Source organism: Polyodon spathula, chromosome 43 (genome assembly GCF_017654505.1).
Source record: "Polyodon spathula isolate WHYD16114869_AA chromosome 43, ASM1765450v1, whole genome shotgun sequence".
NCBI lineage: Eukaryota > Metazoa > Chordata > Actinopteri > Acipenseriformes > Polyodontidae > Polyodon > Polyodon spathula.
The window spans coordinates 2,074,584-2,090,020 of NC_054576.1; the positions used below are offsets into that span (position 1 = coordinate 2,074,584).

At 46.9% G+C, this 15,437-nt stretch overlaps 1 protein-coding gene across 2 annotated transcripts; it reads right to left on the reverse strand.

Moving 5' to 3' along the window:
- Positions 1 to 6,312: 6,312 nt before the first annotated feature.
- On the reverse strand, positions 6,313 to 11,274 carry cdk20 (cyclin-dependent kinase 20). 2 transcript variants are annotated; one of them, XM_041237146.1, is made up of 8 exons: positions 11,072 to 11,274; positions 10,707 to 10,820; positions 10,139 to 10,327; positions 9,654 to 9,775; positions 9,018 to 9,080; positions 7,879 to 8,002; positions 7,406 to 7,561; positions 6,313 to 6,511 (listed from the first exon to the last, which is right to left on the reverse strand). In XM_041237146.1, exons 1-8 carry the CDS (start codon positions 11,144 to 11,146, stop codon positions 6,320 to 6,322), a joined length of 1,035 nt encoding a protein of 344 aa, XP_041093080.1. In that variant the 5' UTR covers positions 11,147 to 11,274; the 3' UTR covers positions 6,313 to 6,319. The 2 variants fall into 2 exon arrangements, with proteins under 2 accessions (XP_041093080.1, XP_041093081.1); XM_041237147.1 differs by lacking the exon at positions 9,018 to 9,080.
- Between the last annotated feature and the right edge of the window lie 4,163 nt (positions 11,275 to 15,437).

Consider the following 15,437-nt stretch of genomic DNA (forward strand, 5'->3'; position numbering starts at 1 on the left):
CCTATGCTTTACCAGACCTCTCTGTGCTTTACAATGCTTCCCTATGCTTTACCAGACCTCTCTGTGCTTTACAATGCTTCCCTATGCTTTACCACACCTCTCTGTGCTTTACAATGCTTGCCTGTGCTTTATCAGACCTCTCTGTCCTTTACTGTGCTTCATTATTTTGCCGTGCTTTCATTGTGGAAAACTTCTATAAGGGACCATTAAGGATTTGAACAAGCGAGTGCTTTCTTGCTTGTTCAGCCTTTAGCGGTTACCAAAACTGCAATGCAAATAGATAAGTGGTGCAATGAATGGAATGTGCCGTTTCGGTAACTGCTGGGTGAGGCACAGGAGATTGTGTGGCTCATTTGTTATGCAAAGTGCGCAGGACAGTGCTCTTTCCTTCTCTTTTGTTCATTTTCATTTATGTTAAATGGGGGTTTGACGTTACCCCCCCCCCCTGACACGGTTCGTCTCTCCTCTCTAAGCGACTGAGCGTTACCCCACCCCCCCCCCTAACACACTTCGTTATACGTTTCAGGAGAGTCTCTACCCGACTCGCAATACCCCCCCCCCCCGCCGCTAAGGTTTAACCCCCCCCCTTTTTTTTTTTTTTTCTAGGTAACCTCTGCGGATTTATTTATTTTAATTTAATTAAATTTTTTTTTTTTTAAATTTAAATTCTTTTGTCATTTAAAAAAGGCTCAATTCCTTCCATTATTATTATTATTATTATTATTATTATTATTATTATTATTATTAGTATTATTTTTTGGTTTAGCTGTCGATTTCTATAGAAATTAAAAGATGTGAGGGGTTAATTGGGTTTCAGCATTAGCAAGCATTCAGTGTCACTACCCTAACCAGTGGTAAACCCACCCTACACCCTGCACAGAACTACAAGACACACACATCACCCCTATAATAGATGAACACCCTCGTCAGTGTTTTCTGTACAACTGTTACTGCATCTGCTATTGATCACGACTGCTTGATAACTATCCCAGCACAATGAATTGCTGCTGAAAATAATTTCTGTGTTGCACAATGCCTCCTCACTGGCATGGACATCAGTGCATGGCACAGAACTATATCAGCCCAGAACATTTCTCAACAGGGATTTTCAGAAGGGGCAGTGGGTTCTCGTCGCTAGAACGAGGAGGCTGCATTGTCTGTGTTGTGATGTGCACAGCTGCCCCTTTATAAAAGTTACAGTGAAAGCATAGGTTAGCGTTGTTAAGCTCAAAGGGGTATGGTAAATGCATAGTTCCACAAATTGCTTAATTACTCTTTGCTATGCTTTTACTATGGGAAACTTGTATAAGGGATAGTTTACCATGGTTTGTTTTTTAGTGTCCTTTACCTCTCTGTGCTTTACAATGCTTCCCTATGCTTTACCATGGCTCCCTGTGCTTTACAATGCTTCCCTATGCTTTACCATGGCTCCCTGTGCTTTACAATGCTTCCCTACGCTTTACCATGGCTCCCTGTGCTTTACAATGCTTCACCATGCTTTCACTGTGCTTTCTCACACTTTGCTGTTCTTTTAGTAAGGGAATTGTTATTTTAAAATGTTTTTTTTTTTTTTTTTTTTTTTTTTTTTTAAATGCACATTACCATAACTCTCTCGGTTTTACAACACTTTGACACAGTGCATCATTACACTGTGCTGTTTTTATGATGGGGAAAATTACCTTGCAGATTCAGAGTGGTAAAGAGAGTCCAGGGCTGTGGCTGGTGGCTTGCTTTCTGCACACTGCGCTCTCGTGATAAGAAGTTATCAGATTGAACAATTCAGCCGTGGCTCATTCTGTCACAGAAGGGAGCCGCACATGAAACAGAAAAGCACTCATCCCTGTGCAGTCAAACCCACAGAGTTGGAGAAGACAACACACATTCAATAAGAACGACAAACAAAGACGAGGCAATGCCACAAACTCCTTCAAGAGCAGAGAGCACTGTGATCACTAGCGTTGTAACTTTACAATTCTGTATCACTGCTACTGTGAATATTACCTCAATTATGACACAGTGTATTACTAACGCATTATTGTTGTTATTATTAAAGTGGACTGTTCCACGTCACGGAGGTCATGTGGTTTTAATCATCCACATTGTCGGGGCCTTTGCCCTTTGCACAGAGTATTTAAGGGTGCCCTGGAGAAATCAGATCGCCCACAATAAGATTTTCTTAAGAAAACCTCTCTGTGCTCCCTTACCAACCGAATACAATTTTCTGAAAAACAAAAGCTTGTGGATTGTCAGACTTAGGAGACAGAGGGAAGGAGACTCTTCTTTACACAGAGAGTGGTGAGGGGATGGAATGGGTTACCTAGTCATGTTGCTGAAGGAGACTCTTCTTCACACAGAGAGTGGTGAGGGGATGGAATGGGTTACCTAGTCATGTTGCTGAAGGAGACTCTTCTTCACACAGAGAGTGGTGAGGGGATGGAATGGGTTACCTAGTCATGTTGTTGAAGGAGACTCTTCTTCACACAGAGAGTGGTGAGGGGATGGAATGGGTTACCTAGTCATGTTGCTGAAGGAGACTCTTCTTCACACAGAGAGTGGGGAGGGGATGGAATGGGTTACCTAGTCATGTTGCTGAAGGAGACTCTTCTTCACACAGAGAGTGGTGAGGGGATGGAATGGGTTACCTAGTCATGTTGTTGAAGGAGACTCTTCTTCACACAGAGAGTGGTGAGGGGATGGAATGGGTTACCTAGTCATGTTGCTGAAGGAGACTCTTCTTTGGTGAGGGTATGGAATGGGTTACACACATGTTGCTGAAGGAGTGGTGAGGGGTGAGGGATGGAATGGGTTACCTAGTCATGTTGTTGAAGGAGACTCTTCTTCACACAGAGAGTGGTGAGGGGATGGAATGGGTTACCTAGTCATGTTGTTGAAGGAGACTCTTCTTCACACAAAGAGTGGAGAGGGGATGGAATTGGTTACCTAGTCATGTTGCTGAAGGAGACTCTTCTTCACACAGAGAGTGGTGAGGGGATGGAATGGGTTACCTAGTCATGTTGTTGAAGGAGACTCTTCTTCACACAGAGAGTGGTGAGGGGATGGAATGGGTTTCCTAGTCATGTTGCTGAAGGAGACTCTTCTTCACACAGAGAGTGGTGAGGGGATGGAATGGGTTACCTAGTCATGTTGTTGAAGGAGACTCTTCTTCACACAGCGAGCGGTGAGGGGATGGAATGGGTTACCCTGGTTTGACATTCTGTTGAGGCAGAATTGCTTGGACTTGACCGAAGTTCTGAGGTCTATCGGCTGCTCGGAACTGGACAGGCACTGATGGGCTGAACGACCTCCTCTCGTTCAGAGTATCCTGTTGGATCCTCATTCTCCTTGGACAGAGAGCAGTTTGCTGCTCTTGAAATTTCTATACTCAACACTCACAATAGAGGGTAGGGAACAAGATGAATCGGACAAAATGACTCCCGTTGCATAGCACTTCGATCCACTCCGGGTTTCACAGTCAACTTTAATAAAACACACTTCAGCTTGTGGCTAATCAAGCTGGCAGTAAAGCCTGGAACGGATGAATCTGCTTGTGCAATAGTCTTGTCTTGAATTCCTGGAGTGTAATGCATATTGTGCCCCTAATCTCGTTCCCTATCCTCTATTATACTGTATCAAGTGTAGAAATCTCAAAAGCAGCAAACGGCTTCACACCCAAGAAGCATCAGGATCCAACGACGCTGGAAGTGGTTGTTAGCTTGCTGACGCAGGGATCCTGTCTCCCCCTCTCAACCCCCTGAATCCAGCTTACCCTCCTCGCCTGGGCGTGATTCAGACTGTATAGAGGAGGCTTCACTGGAAAGAGCTGTTCTCTGAAACGCCTGCTTATCTCCTCAGAACATGTGCGAGGCCGAGCCCCGGCTTTCCTTTTGCAAGCCTGCTGGATGTGTGTTTGTGTGTTCAAAACTCTCCTGCTTCGCCTACAATGCCCTTCATCACACAGATCCCCCACTCACAGCTCCGACTCTCTGGAACTCTCTCCCAGCTTTGGTGCGTGATTCTCCCACTGTCGCTCGCTTTAAATCAACTCTCCAGACCCACCTGTTCTCTCCTGCTTTCCATGCCTGATATCTGCTATCAGATGCTGTGCTGCTGCTACTATATCCTGTATTCTGCTCTTTTCACTGTATTTGAAGTATTATAGATTGTTTTTTACTGAATATCATGTATGAAGCATTTCTCTGTATTTAAAGTATCATGGATTTTCTTGTATTTACTGCATCTTGTAAAGCGCTTTGTCATGGTGGTCCACTATGAAAGGCGCTATATAAAATAAAGACCCATTGATTGAGCCATTTTACACAAACAACATAAGCTGCCCTTCGCTCACCTTTACAGAAGTTCCGTGGCGAGCGATTTAAAAGCCGACTGGCAGTGAACGAAATGAGACGGACGAGAGGAAAACTCATCTTCCAGACTTTTTTTAAAAACACTCACTTAATCGCCATGGATTAGCGCTTGATTGTAAAGGCGAGGGAAGGACAGCTTTTCCAGTTCTGATATCAGCACGTGAAATGAATGGATTCCTTGCCGATCAATACCTCTGACAGGTGACTAGCAGCAGGACGCCCCTGTAAGGAACCTTCACGAAATAGTTCCCAGTTTTCAATATTCCACAGTCAGATGGCAAAATAAAGAGCTCTATTGTTAAGAAAACAGATTTTTCTGAAAAAATGGCATCACTTGGAAACCTATATTGAGCGAAACTACCAGCTCTGAGTCAGAAGGATTCAGGACTGTTGTTATTTATTTTTTCGAAACCACAGTTTTGGAGGAACACGAACGGTCACCCCTAAAACGCATCCCAGGCACAGAACATCGTTTCAGAGGAACGTTTCTTAATTCCTGTCACTAGGATCGGATCCTTTTAAACTTTAGCACGTCAATTCCTTGAGCGTAGAACAGGCCAGCAGAGCCCCCTGGTGGTACGTCAACGCAACTGGAAACCAATACAAATAGTTACACCCAGTGCTGCATCACAGTACTTCTGCTGCTTAAGTTGACCCTGATATTGATGAGATCCAGCCCTCTGAAATGTCTTTATAATATACAGCACTAGACCCTGATATTGATGAGACCCAGCCCTCTGAAATGTCTTTATAATATACAGCACTAGACCCTGATATTGATGAGATCCAGCCCTCTGAAATGTCTTTATAATATACAGCGCTAGACCCTGATATTGATGAGATCCAGCCCTCTGAAATGTCTTTATAATATACAGCACTAGACCCTGATATTGATGAGATCCAGCCCTCTGAAATGTCTTTATAATATACAGCACTAGACCCTGATATTGATGAGATCCAGCCCTCTGAAATGTCTTTATAATATACAGCACTAGACCCTGATATTGATGAGATCCAGCCCTCTGAAATGTCTTTATAATATACAGCACTAGACCCTGATATTGATGAGATCCAGCCCTCTGAAATGTCTTTATAATATACAGCACTAGACCCTGATATTGATGAGATCCAGCCCTCTGAAATGTCTTTATAATATACAGCGCTAGACCCTGATATTGATGAGATCCAGCCCTCTGAAATGTCTTTATAATATACAGCGCTAGACCCTGATATTGATGAGACCCAGCCCTCTGAAATGTCTTTATAATATACAGCACTAGACCCTGATATTGTTGAGATCCAGCCCTCTGAAATGTCTTTATAATATACAGCGCTAGACCCTGATATTGATGAGATTACTTACTTTCCTTCTTTCTTCCCTCCAGGGCAGAACTTAACCAATGGCCCAAGAATGGTGTCTGTAGAGTCAGTCCAGCACATGATTCTTCATCCAGAAGTGGACTCTTCCATTATCCTCTGAATGGTTCTGAAAAGACTAGTCCAAGGGCTAGTGTTTCGTAGATGCAAAGTACAGGTGGAAAGGTGAACAAACTCATGCAAGCACAAAACGAACCGTATTGATGCCTTATGAATATCAAATGATTCCAAAAGTTATTTCTTCAAGAGTCTCTTCCAAACTAAATCAATTTAATGAATCAATACAGCTCTGCTGAGGCAACAGTGTGTTTTCCAACAGACTGTCCAGCGAGGGCTGTTCCACTGCGTGTGTGGGTGCCACGTCACAGATGTCCCCCCACACCCCCCATTCCCTCCATTCTCCCCATCTCCCCCCCACCGCAAATCCCAAATATCTGATTCATCACCCCCCCCCCCCCCCCCCCCCCCCCCCCCCCCCCCCACATCAGTGCGGTTTGTCAGAACACAGTCAGCCCCACTTCCCTCCCAACCCTCCTATTCCTCTCCCCTCCCCCCACCCCCCCCCGACTCTGGCGGTTTCAGGACACGACCCCGCAGTGCCCTGCAATCAGCTCAGGCTCCACCAGGCTGTCCTCTAAGGGCTGGTCCACTGTGAACTCGTAGGGGTGCTGCAGCCTCTGCCGGGATCGCTTCCCCCCGCGCTGCAGAATGGGCAGCTCCGAGTGGTGGGCAGGCAAGGGCTCCGTGAAGAAGTAGGGGTGCAGCAAGGCCTGGGGATATAAAGGAGGGGGGGGGGGTTAAAGTCTAGTCTCTGCAAGTCACTTTGGATAAAAGCATTCGCTAAACGACCCATTAATAATAACTCAATGGGTTTTCTGTATCTTAGTGTGTGTGTGTGTGTGTGTGTGTGTGTGTCCTCTGAGCGTGTCTCTCGGAGTGTGTCAGCGTGTCTCTGACCTGCCTGGCTGTGCTCCTCTGAGCGTGTCTCTCGGAGTGTGTCAGCGTGTCTCTGACCTGCCTGGGTGTGCTCCTCTGAGCGTGTCTCTCAGAGCGTGTCTCTGACCTGCCTGGCTGTGCTCCTCTGAGCGTGTCTCTCGGAGTGTGTCCTGTCTCTGACCTGCCTGGCTGTGCTCCTCTCGTGAGAGTGTGTCAGCGTGTCTCTGACCTGCCTGGCTGTGCTCCTCTGAGCGTGTCTCTCGGAGTGTGTCAGCGTGTCTCTGACCTGCCTGGCTGTGCTCCTCTGAGCGTGTCTCTCGGAGTGTGTCAGCGTGTCTCTGACCTGCCTGGCTGTGCTCCTCTGAGCGTGTCTCTCGGAGTGTGTCAGCGTGTCTCTGACCTGCCTGGCTGTGCTCCTCTGAGCGTGTCTCTCAGAGTGTGTCAGCGTGTCTCTGACCTGCCTGGCTGTGCTCCTCTGAGCGTGTCAGCGTGTCTCTGACCTGCCTGGCTGTGCTCCTCTGAGCGTGTCTCTCGGAGTGTGTCAGCGTGTCTCTGACCTGCCTGGCTGTGCTCCTCTGAGCGTGTCTCTCGGAGTGTGTCAGCGTGTCTCTGACCTGCCTGGCTGTGCTCCTCTGAGCGTGTCTCTCGGAGTGTGTCAGCGTGTCTCTGACCTGCCTGGCTGTGCTCCTCTGAGCGTGTCTCTCAGAGTGTGTCAGCGTGTCTCTGACCTGCCTGGCTGTGCTCCTCTCCCTCGCTGGGTACACCAGGAATCTCTTGAGCAGATCCACAGCCTGAAGGGAGGCGTCAGGCACGATCTGCTCGAGCGGAATCGGCGGGTTCTCTTTGAAAGTGATCTTGTTGTAATCTGGCAGCTCTGTGATCTCCTGGTGTGGGGAGAGAGACCGGCAGGTTACAAGGCGGGTGAGGAAGACTGTCCAAAACATCACCCCCCCTCCCCAAAAACAGCACTGGAACAATGCACTTGATCTAGGGTTATTTTCTGGGTAACTCAGTCCTGCACACAAGTTTAACTGAACTTAAATTCTAAACGATCTACACACCAGAAGGACAATAACTGCCTTGACGTCTATCCCTCTCCTAGCCTCCTACCTGGCTGTCTTCACTAGGCTCTAATCAGATAAGCTTCATTCTGGATGTGCCTGCACTGGATATTTGTAAAATGCGTCAAATGTTTTTTTACCGGCCAGATCTTCTCATTGGGGGTCCCCAGCACTCTCAGCACACAGCACAGCTGCTCAATGTCGTTCTCTCCGGGGAAGAGAGGAGAGTTATTGAGCAGCTCCCCAAAGATGCATCCCACCGCCCTGCAGGGAAACAAGAGGAGGCGAGTCAACGACCGCTCACAGCAATCAGTCGTGTCGCATCAGACCACATCACTCACGGATTAAAGGTCACCGTTTTAGCTGGGAAAAAAAAAATAGTCTGTTTAGTTTGCATTACTAAAACTGGATTCACCCTGCTTTAAACCTGCTTGGCTATATGCATTTACCAAAGTTTACCCTGGTTTGCCATGTTTAATATGCTTTACCATATTTCTCTGTGCTTTACAATGCTTCCCTATGCTTTACCAGACCTCTCTGTGCTTTACAATGCTTCCCTATGCTTTACCAGACCTCTCTGTGCTTTACAATGCTTCCCTATGCTTTACCAGACCTCTCTGTGCTTTACAAAAGAAACTTATCACTATTATGACACTATTAAAAGTAAGGTATATAAATGATGGACCTTGATGAAATGTTTTTCTTTCTAATCACTCGATTGTTGATCCTTGCCCACGCTTGAGTGACTGAAGCTCTTAATCACCTAATTAGTGAGCCAGTTGATTGGACGCTGGATATGAAGCGATTTCAGCTGTCGAATTGCAAGCTTGAATAAAAGCAGTAAAGAAAATCACAGAAACAATCTGCCACGTCTGTCGAGAGAGCGGCGCCTTCGTGCGATCGGCGTGCTGGAGGCTGGACTGGGGCAGCGGGCTGTGGCTCGCCGTCTTGGGCGCTCGCAGCCAGCGATTTCAAACCTGGCGAGACGGTATAACCAGACACCCTCTGTCAATGACAGGCCACCAACCGGGGGACCAAGAGTCACAACACCTGCCCGAGATCGACAGATCACTCTGCAGCATCTCCGTGATGCCAACTGTTAATCAGCACGATAAAAAGTCACAGCGCCTGCTCTGAAAAAGAGTTTGTCATTTTTCAATCACACCTAGGGAATTTTATCTTTTGATGCTCAAATATAAGCGATACGTTTCTTTTGATGCTCAGAATACAGTACTGTGATACACGAGTACAGTTTGGTGAAGTCTGGCGGCTCCCTTACCAGAGGTCAACTCCTTCATCATATTTACGAGCTCCATAGAGGAGTTCAGGGGCCCGGTACCATCTGGAGAAGGGAAAACAAACTCCATTAGAAATAATACAAAAAAATAAACAAATCCTACTTCTCCATCAACCCCTGTAAAGTGATCAGGGCTTACTATGGTAAATTTCCTATTCGGGATACTGATAATCAGGATTGCTCCTTTAAAGGTTTACAGCTCCGGGAGATGGTTTTTCCCCCAAAGCTGTTAATGTTGCTTAACTGGGACGTTTTCAAATGATAAATGGAGAGCAAGACAGGTTTGTGTAGCGCAGTGTGGCTAGCGAGTGATTGCGCTGTGCTTTACAATGCTTCCCTATGCTTTACCAGACCTCTCTGTGCTTTACAATGCTTCCCTATGCTTTACCAGACCTCTCTGTGCTTTACAATGCTTCCCTATGCTTTATCATACCTCTCTGTGCTTTACAATGCTTCCCTATGCTTTATCATACCTCTCTGTGCTTTACAATGCTTCCCTATGCTTTACCAGACCTCTCTGCGCTTTACAATGATTCCTTATGCTTTACTAGACCTCTCTGTACTTTACAATGCTTCCCTTTACCAGACCTCTCATATACACACCTATTGCTCCCTTACCTTGTGGCCACTTGGTGGCTGTAGAGGCGTCCCTCTTCGTTTGAATACACTCGTGCCAGTCCGAAATCAGCAATCTTCAAGTGACCAGTGGAGCTGATCAGCAGGTTGGCAGGTTTCAAATCCTGTGAGAAGAAACGGCAACTGCATCACAACAAAAGACTATAAAAATAAAACAGATATACTCTCTGTTACCAGACCTGGGGTCAATTATAACTACAAAGGAACTTGTATGACACAATCTCATAAATATCAGGAACGGAAACAAACCTCCCTTTGCATAGCGGTTTGATCCACTCCAGGTTTTACTAGGAGTTCAAAGAGACACACCTTAGCTTGTCAGCTAGACACCGTGGATAATCTTGCTCGTAGCAAAACCTAGGACGGAGCACACTGCTATTGAACAAGAGCCTTCCTCCCATCCCTGGTGATGTTAAACTGAGCTCCCTAAATACAGCCCCTTTGTGAGGAACCCTGCCCCATCTTACCCGGTGCATGATGGAGTTCTCGTGGCAGAATGCCACGCCTTTCAGCAGCATCATCATGTACCCTTTGACCTGGGACTCGGTGAGCGGCCGGTCCGAGTTGCGGATGACCTCCGAGAGGTCGGACAGCATGAACTCAAAGACGAGGACGAAGCCGGCGCCGTGCGGGAACACGTTCTTCAGCTTCACCACCTGCAGGGGGGGGAACCGAGAGGAAACTAAAGAGAAGAGACAGCTTGTCTCCTCTCCATTACAGAAGCTGGCCACGCTGAACTTCTACCACCCGTTCCTCCTGCTCTGCCACTGAAACTCAGTTTCTATCGAAGACGCTGAGCAAGACTTGAAAAGTTTGTCACTTAGAATTTAAGTTTACTCTAGTTTCTTTCTAAATTCAGCGCTAGAGGGGTGTTCATTAGCTATGGGTGGCACTGTTTTAGGGAGTGGTGTGGTTCTGTATGTGAAGGTGCCACAGCGCCAACCAAAATAAAGTTGCTCTAAATCAAATCCAACAAATTCACATTTTAGTTGTCTACTCCAAAAAGCAGTGTAACAGCAATATAACAAGACCCACGTATGGATTGTCCTCGATCTCTTGCAGGGCTTTGATCTCTCGCAGTGCCTGGTTTGGGATGCCATCCTCCAGCTTTCTCAGAGCTACTTTCTTCAGGGCGACAGTTTCTCCCGTCTAAAAAGCAGAGAAAGAAAGAAAGAAAGCTTTCAGTACCGTGCATGGTAATTATAATGCAAGAAAATCTTACTAAACTTTATCGTTTATCTTAAAACATTTTTTTAAACTACTGTGCTGTCAACAGAAAGTAGAAATGCATATATATATATTCTTAACACCGAGATGTCAACAAAAAAACAAATGTCGTTTTAACGTTTTAAAAATGCTTCCAAGTCTAAATTAAAACGATTGAACAACAAGGAACGCACCTCAATGTGTTTGGCTTTAAAGACTATACCGTGGGCCCCTTCCCCAATCCTGCCCAGAATGCTGTACTGATCCATCGGTGAGAGCGTCCAGGAAACTCCGTGGATCTGCTGGGTGGTGTTAGGCCTCGCCGGTTGTGTTTCACAAAATACAAAAACAAAAACTTAAATGTGTTATATATATATATATATAACAATAACAATAAAATAAAGACACTGATTCGTGCAGACAAATCCTCGAACTGCAATTAACGAATTCAGCGTTAATTATGAAATTATAAGTCACGTGGGCGACACTCCCTTAAGTCGGCGGCTTTCTCGCTTCGCCAAAGGTATCGTTGAGACTGTTAACCCCCCCACCCCCACCCGATAACAATATTAAATATTTATTATTATAATATATATATATTGAATTGAGAGAGAGGTGTGGGAATGTATGTGTGTTGATGTACAATTACCAAAACTTGAAGAAACTGTTGCCCTGATGGAAGCTGGTGGCGCTTCATTGAATAAATAGCTACAGAAACTGGACTGTTTTGCCAGCAGTGCTTGACGTGCCCCAGCTAATATAACAACAACGAGAAGGAAAAAAAAACACACACATAGGGGTGAGCGACTCAAACACGGCGGAGACCTCGGGCAACGACCTCCCTCCCCGCCGCAGAGCCTCAGAAAGACTCGCAGTGAAAACTCCGAGCCACTGAATTTATTAACTTTCCATTCAAGCCGGGTGTTTTATTGACCAATCAGATCCAGCGCCGCCGTCGTGGGCGGGGCGCTCCGCAACCAAAACAACCAACCAAAATCAGTTTTTTTTTTTTTTTTTTTTTCCAAGAAGCCAATGACAGCCCTAAACCACAAGCTTGCAGCCAATCAACGATTGAAAAAATTCTCGCTTGAGGGAAACGCGGGGTTCCCCCAATCGGCCAGCCCGATGAGTGAAGCATCCAATCACGAACAGAGAAGGCGGGGTTTTTTTCCCCCCCCAGACTGTCACGACTGTCAGCCAATAAGCTTGCAGGGTTTGCAAAACAGACTGTTTCTTGGCGAGAAGGTGAATTGATGCAGATTCTTAGCGGGTCTTGGGAATATATAAAATCTGTTTAAATGTCAGAGGTTTATCATTTGTTATAATTTTCATATGCAATTGCATGGTCTTTCGCTGAAAACCCCGTTAGTACGACAAAGAGCGGTGCATTGCTTCTGAAGAAGAACGCAGAGAGGGAAGTAGTGCGGTTACGCTATAAAAAAGATTAATTAAAAAATGCATAAACTGCAGACAATGTTGGCAATAATAATAATAATAATAATAATAATAATAATAAATGCATTTGATTTTGTAGAATTAATAGTGCGATTACATTGCAAAGGGATTATAGATGGTTGCATTGATTTGAGGTGGAAGATTGTAATTGTGGTGTTCGCTTACTAGACTTTGATGTCATTACCGTGTAAATGCGGCTTTCAGTTTCATTGGCGGGGTGTGTGAATGGTTGCATAATGTTTTATTTATTTTTTTGTATCAGAGTTTTGTTGATTTACAGCACCGCTTGTCGTGTGGGGTGTCTCTAGGGGAGGGTGACAGTAATGCACGGCGATGTTTCCGCTCCGAAGCGCCGGGGCTGTCCACAACGGTGTTATATAATTCTGTACAGTGGGTGTGTTGTGCATTGTCCTGGCTGCTTCCACGGAAAAGTGCCAGTGCTAGTCTGAGCAATAAAACACAAACAATAGTGTGTGTGTGTGTGTGTGAGCCTGTGTCAGTGTGTGTGTGTGTGTGAGCCTGTGTCAGTGTGTGAGTATGTGTCAGTGTGTTTGCGTGTCAGTGTGTGTGGGAGCCTGTCAGTGTCTGTGTGTGTGAGCATGTGTGAGTGCGTGTCTCTGTACACTGCAGCTCTGTGTTATAAAGCCCTGTGCTCTTGCCTGTTCTCCCCTGTGTCAGTGAGTGCGTGTCTCTGTACACTGCAGCTCTGTGTTATAAAGCCCTGTGCTCTTGCCTGTTCTCCCCTGTGTCAGTGAGTGCGTGTCTCTGTACACTGCAGCTCTCTGTTATAAAGCCCTGTGCTCTTGCCTGTTCTCCCCTGTGTCAGTGAGTGCGTGTCTCTGTACTCTGCAGCTCTGTGTTATAAAGCCCTGTGCTCTTGCCTGTTCTCCCCTGTGTCAGTTAGTGCGTGTCTCTGTACTCTGCAGCTCTGTGTTATAAAGCCCTGTGCTCTTGCCTGTTCTCCCCTGTGTCAGTGAGTGCGTGTCTCTGTACACTGCAGCTCTCTGTTATAAAGCCCTGTGCTCTTGCCTGTTCTCCCCTGTGTCAGTGAGTGCGTGTCTCTGTACACTGCAGCTCTCTGTTATAAAGCCCTGTGCTCTTGCCTGTTCTCCCCTGTGTCAGTGAGTGCGTGTCTCTGTACTCTGCAGCTCTGTGTTATAAAGCCCTGTGCTCTTGCCTGTTCTCCCCTGTGTCAGTTAGTGCGTGTCTCTGTACTCTGCAGCTCTGTGTTATAAAGCCCTGTGCTCTTGCCTGTTCTCCCCTGTGTCAGTTAGTGCGTGTCTCTGTACTCTGCAGCTCTGTGTTATAAAGCCCTGTGCTCTTGCCTGTTCTCCCCTGTGTCAGTGAGTGCGTGTCTCTGTACTCTGCAGCTCTGTGTTATAAAGCCCTGTGCTCTTGCCTGTTCTCCCCTGTGTCAGTGAGTGCGTGTCTCTGTACTCTGCAGCTCTGTGTTATAAAGCCCTGTGCTCTTGCCTGTTCTCCCCTGTGTCAGTGAGTGCGTGTCTCTGTACTCTGCAGCTCTGTGTTATAAAGCCCTGTGCTCTTGCCTGTTCTCCCCTGTGTCAGTGAGTGCGTGTCTCTGTACACTGCAGCTCTGTGTTATAAAGCCCTGTGCTCTTGCCTGTTCTCCCCTGTGTCAGTGAGTGCGTGTCTCTGTACACTGCAGCTCTGTGTTATAAAGCCCTGTGCTCTTGCCTGTTCTCCCCTGTGTCAGTTAGTGCGTGTCTCTGTACTCTGCAGCTCTGTGTTATAAAGCCCTGTGCTCTTGCCTGTTCTCCCCTGTGTCAGTGAGTGCGTGTCTCTGTACACTGCAGCTCTGTGTTATAAAGCCCTGTGCTCTTGCCTGTTCTCCCCTGTGTCAGTGAGTGCGTGTCTCTGTACTCTGCAGCTCTGTGTTATAAAGCCCTGTGCTCTTGCCTGTTCTCCCCTGTGTCAGTGAGTGCGTGTCTCTGTACTCTGCAGCTCTGTGTTATAAAGCCCTGTGCTCTTGCCTGTTCTCCCCTGTGTCAGTGAGTGCGTGTCTCTGTACTCTGCAGCTCTGTGTTATAAAGCCCTGTGCTCTTGCCTGTTCTCCCCTGTGTCAGTGAGTGCGTGTCTCTGTACTCTGCAGCTCTGTGTTATAAAGCCCTGTGCTCTTGCCTGTTCTCCCCTGTGTCAGTTAGTGCGTGTCTCTGTACACTGCAGCTCTGTGTTATAAAGCCCTGTGCTTTTGCCTGTTCTCCCCTGTGTCAGTGAGTGCGTGTCTCTGTACACTGCAGCTCTGTGTTATAAAGCCCTGTGCTCTTGCCTGTTCTCCCCTGTGTCAGTGAGTGCGTGTCTCTGTACACTGCAGCTCTGTGTTATAAAGCCCTGTGCTCTTGCCTGTTCTCCCCTGTGTCAGTGAGTGCGTGTCTCTGTACTCTGCAGCTCTGTGTTATAAAGCCCTGTGCTCTTGCCTGTTCTCCCCTGTGTCAGTGAGTGCGTGTCTCTGTACACTGCAGCTCTGTGTTATAAAGCCCTGTGCTCTTGCCTGTTCTCCCCTGTGTCAGTGAGTGCGTGTCTCTGTACTCTGCAGCTCTGTGTTATAAAGCCCTGTGCTCTTGCCTGTTCTCCCCTGTGTCAGTGAGTGCGTGTCTCTGTACTCTGCAGCTCTGTGTTATAAAGCCCTGTGCTCTTGCCTGTTCTCCCCTGTGTCAGTGAGTGCGTGTCTCTGTACTCTCTGTTTATAAAGCCCTGTGCTCTTGCCTGTTCTCCCCTGTGTCAGTGAGTGCGTGTCTCTGTACACTGCAGCTCTCTGTTATAAAGCCCTGTGCTCTTGCCTGTTCTCCCCTGTGTCAGTGAGTGCGTGTCTCTGTACTCTGCAGCTCTGTGTTATAAAGCCCTGTGCTCTTGCCTGTTCTCCCCTGTGTCAGTGAGTGCGTGTCTCTGTACTCTGCAGCTCTGTGTTATAAAGCCCTGTGCTCTTGCCTGTTCTCCCCTGTGTCAGTGAGTGCGTGTCTCTGTACTCTGCAGCTCTGTGTTATAAAGCCCTGTGCTCTTGCCTGTTCTCCCCTGTGTCAGTGAGTGCGTGTCTCTGTACTCTGCAGCTCTGTGTTATAAAGCCCTGTGCTCTTGCCTGTTCTCCCC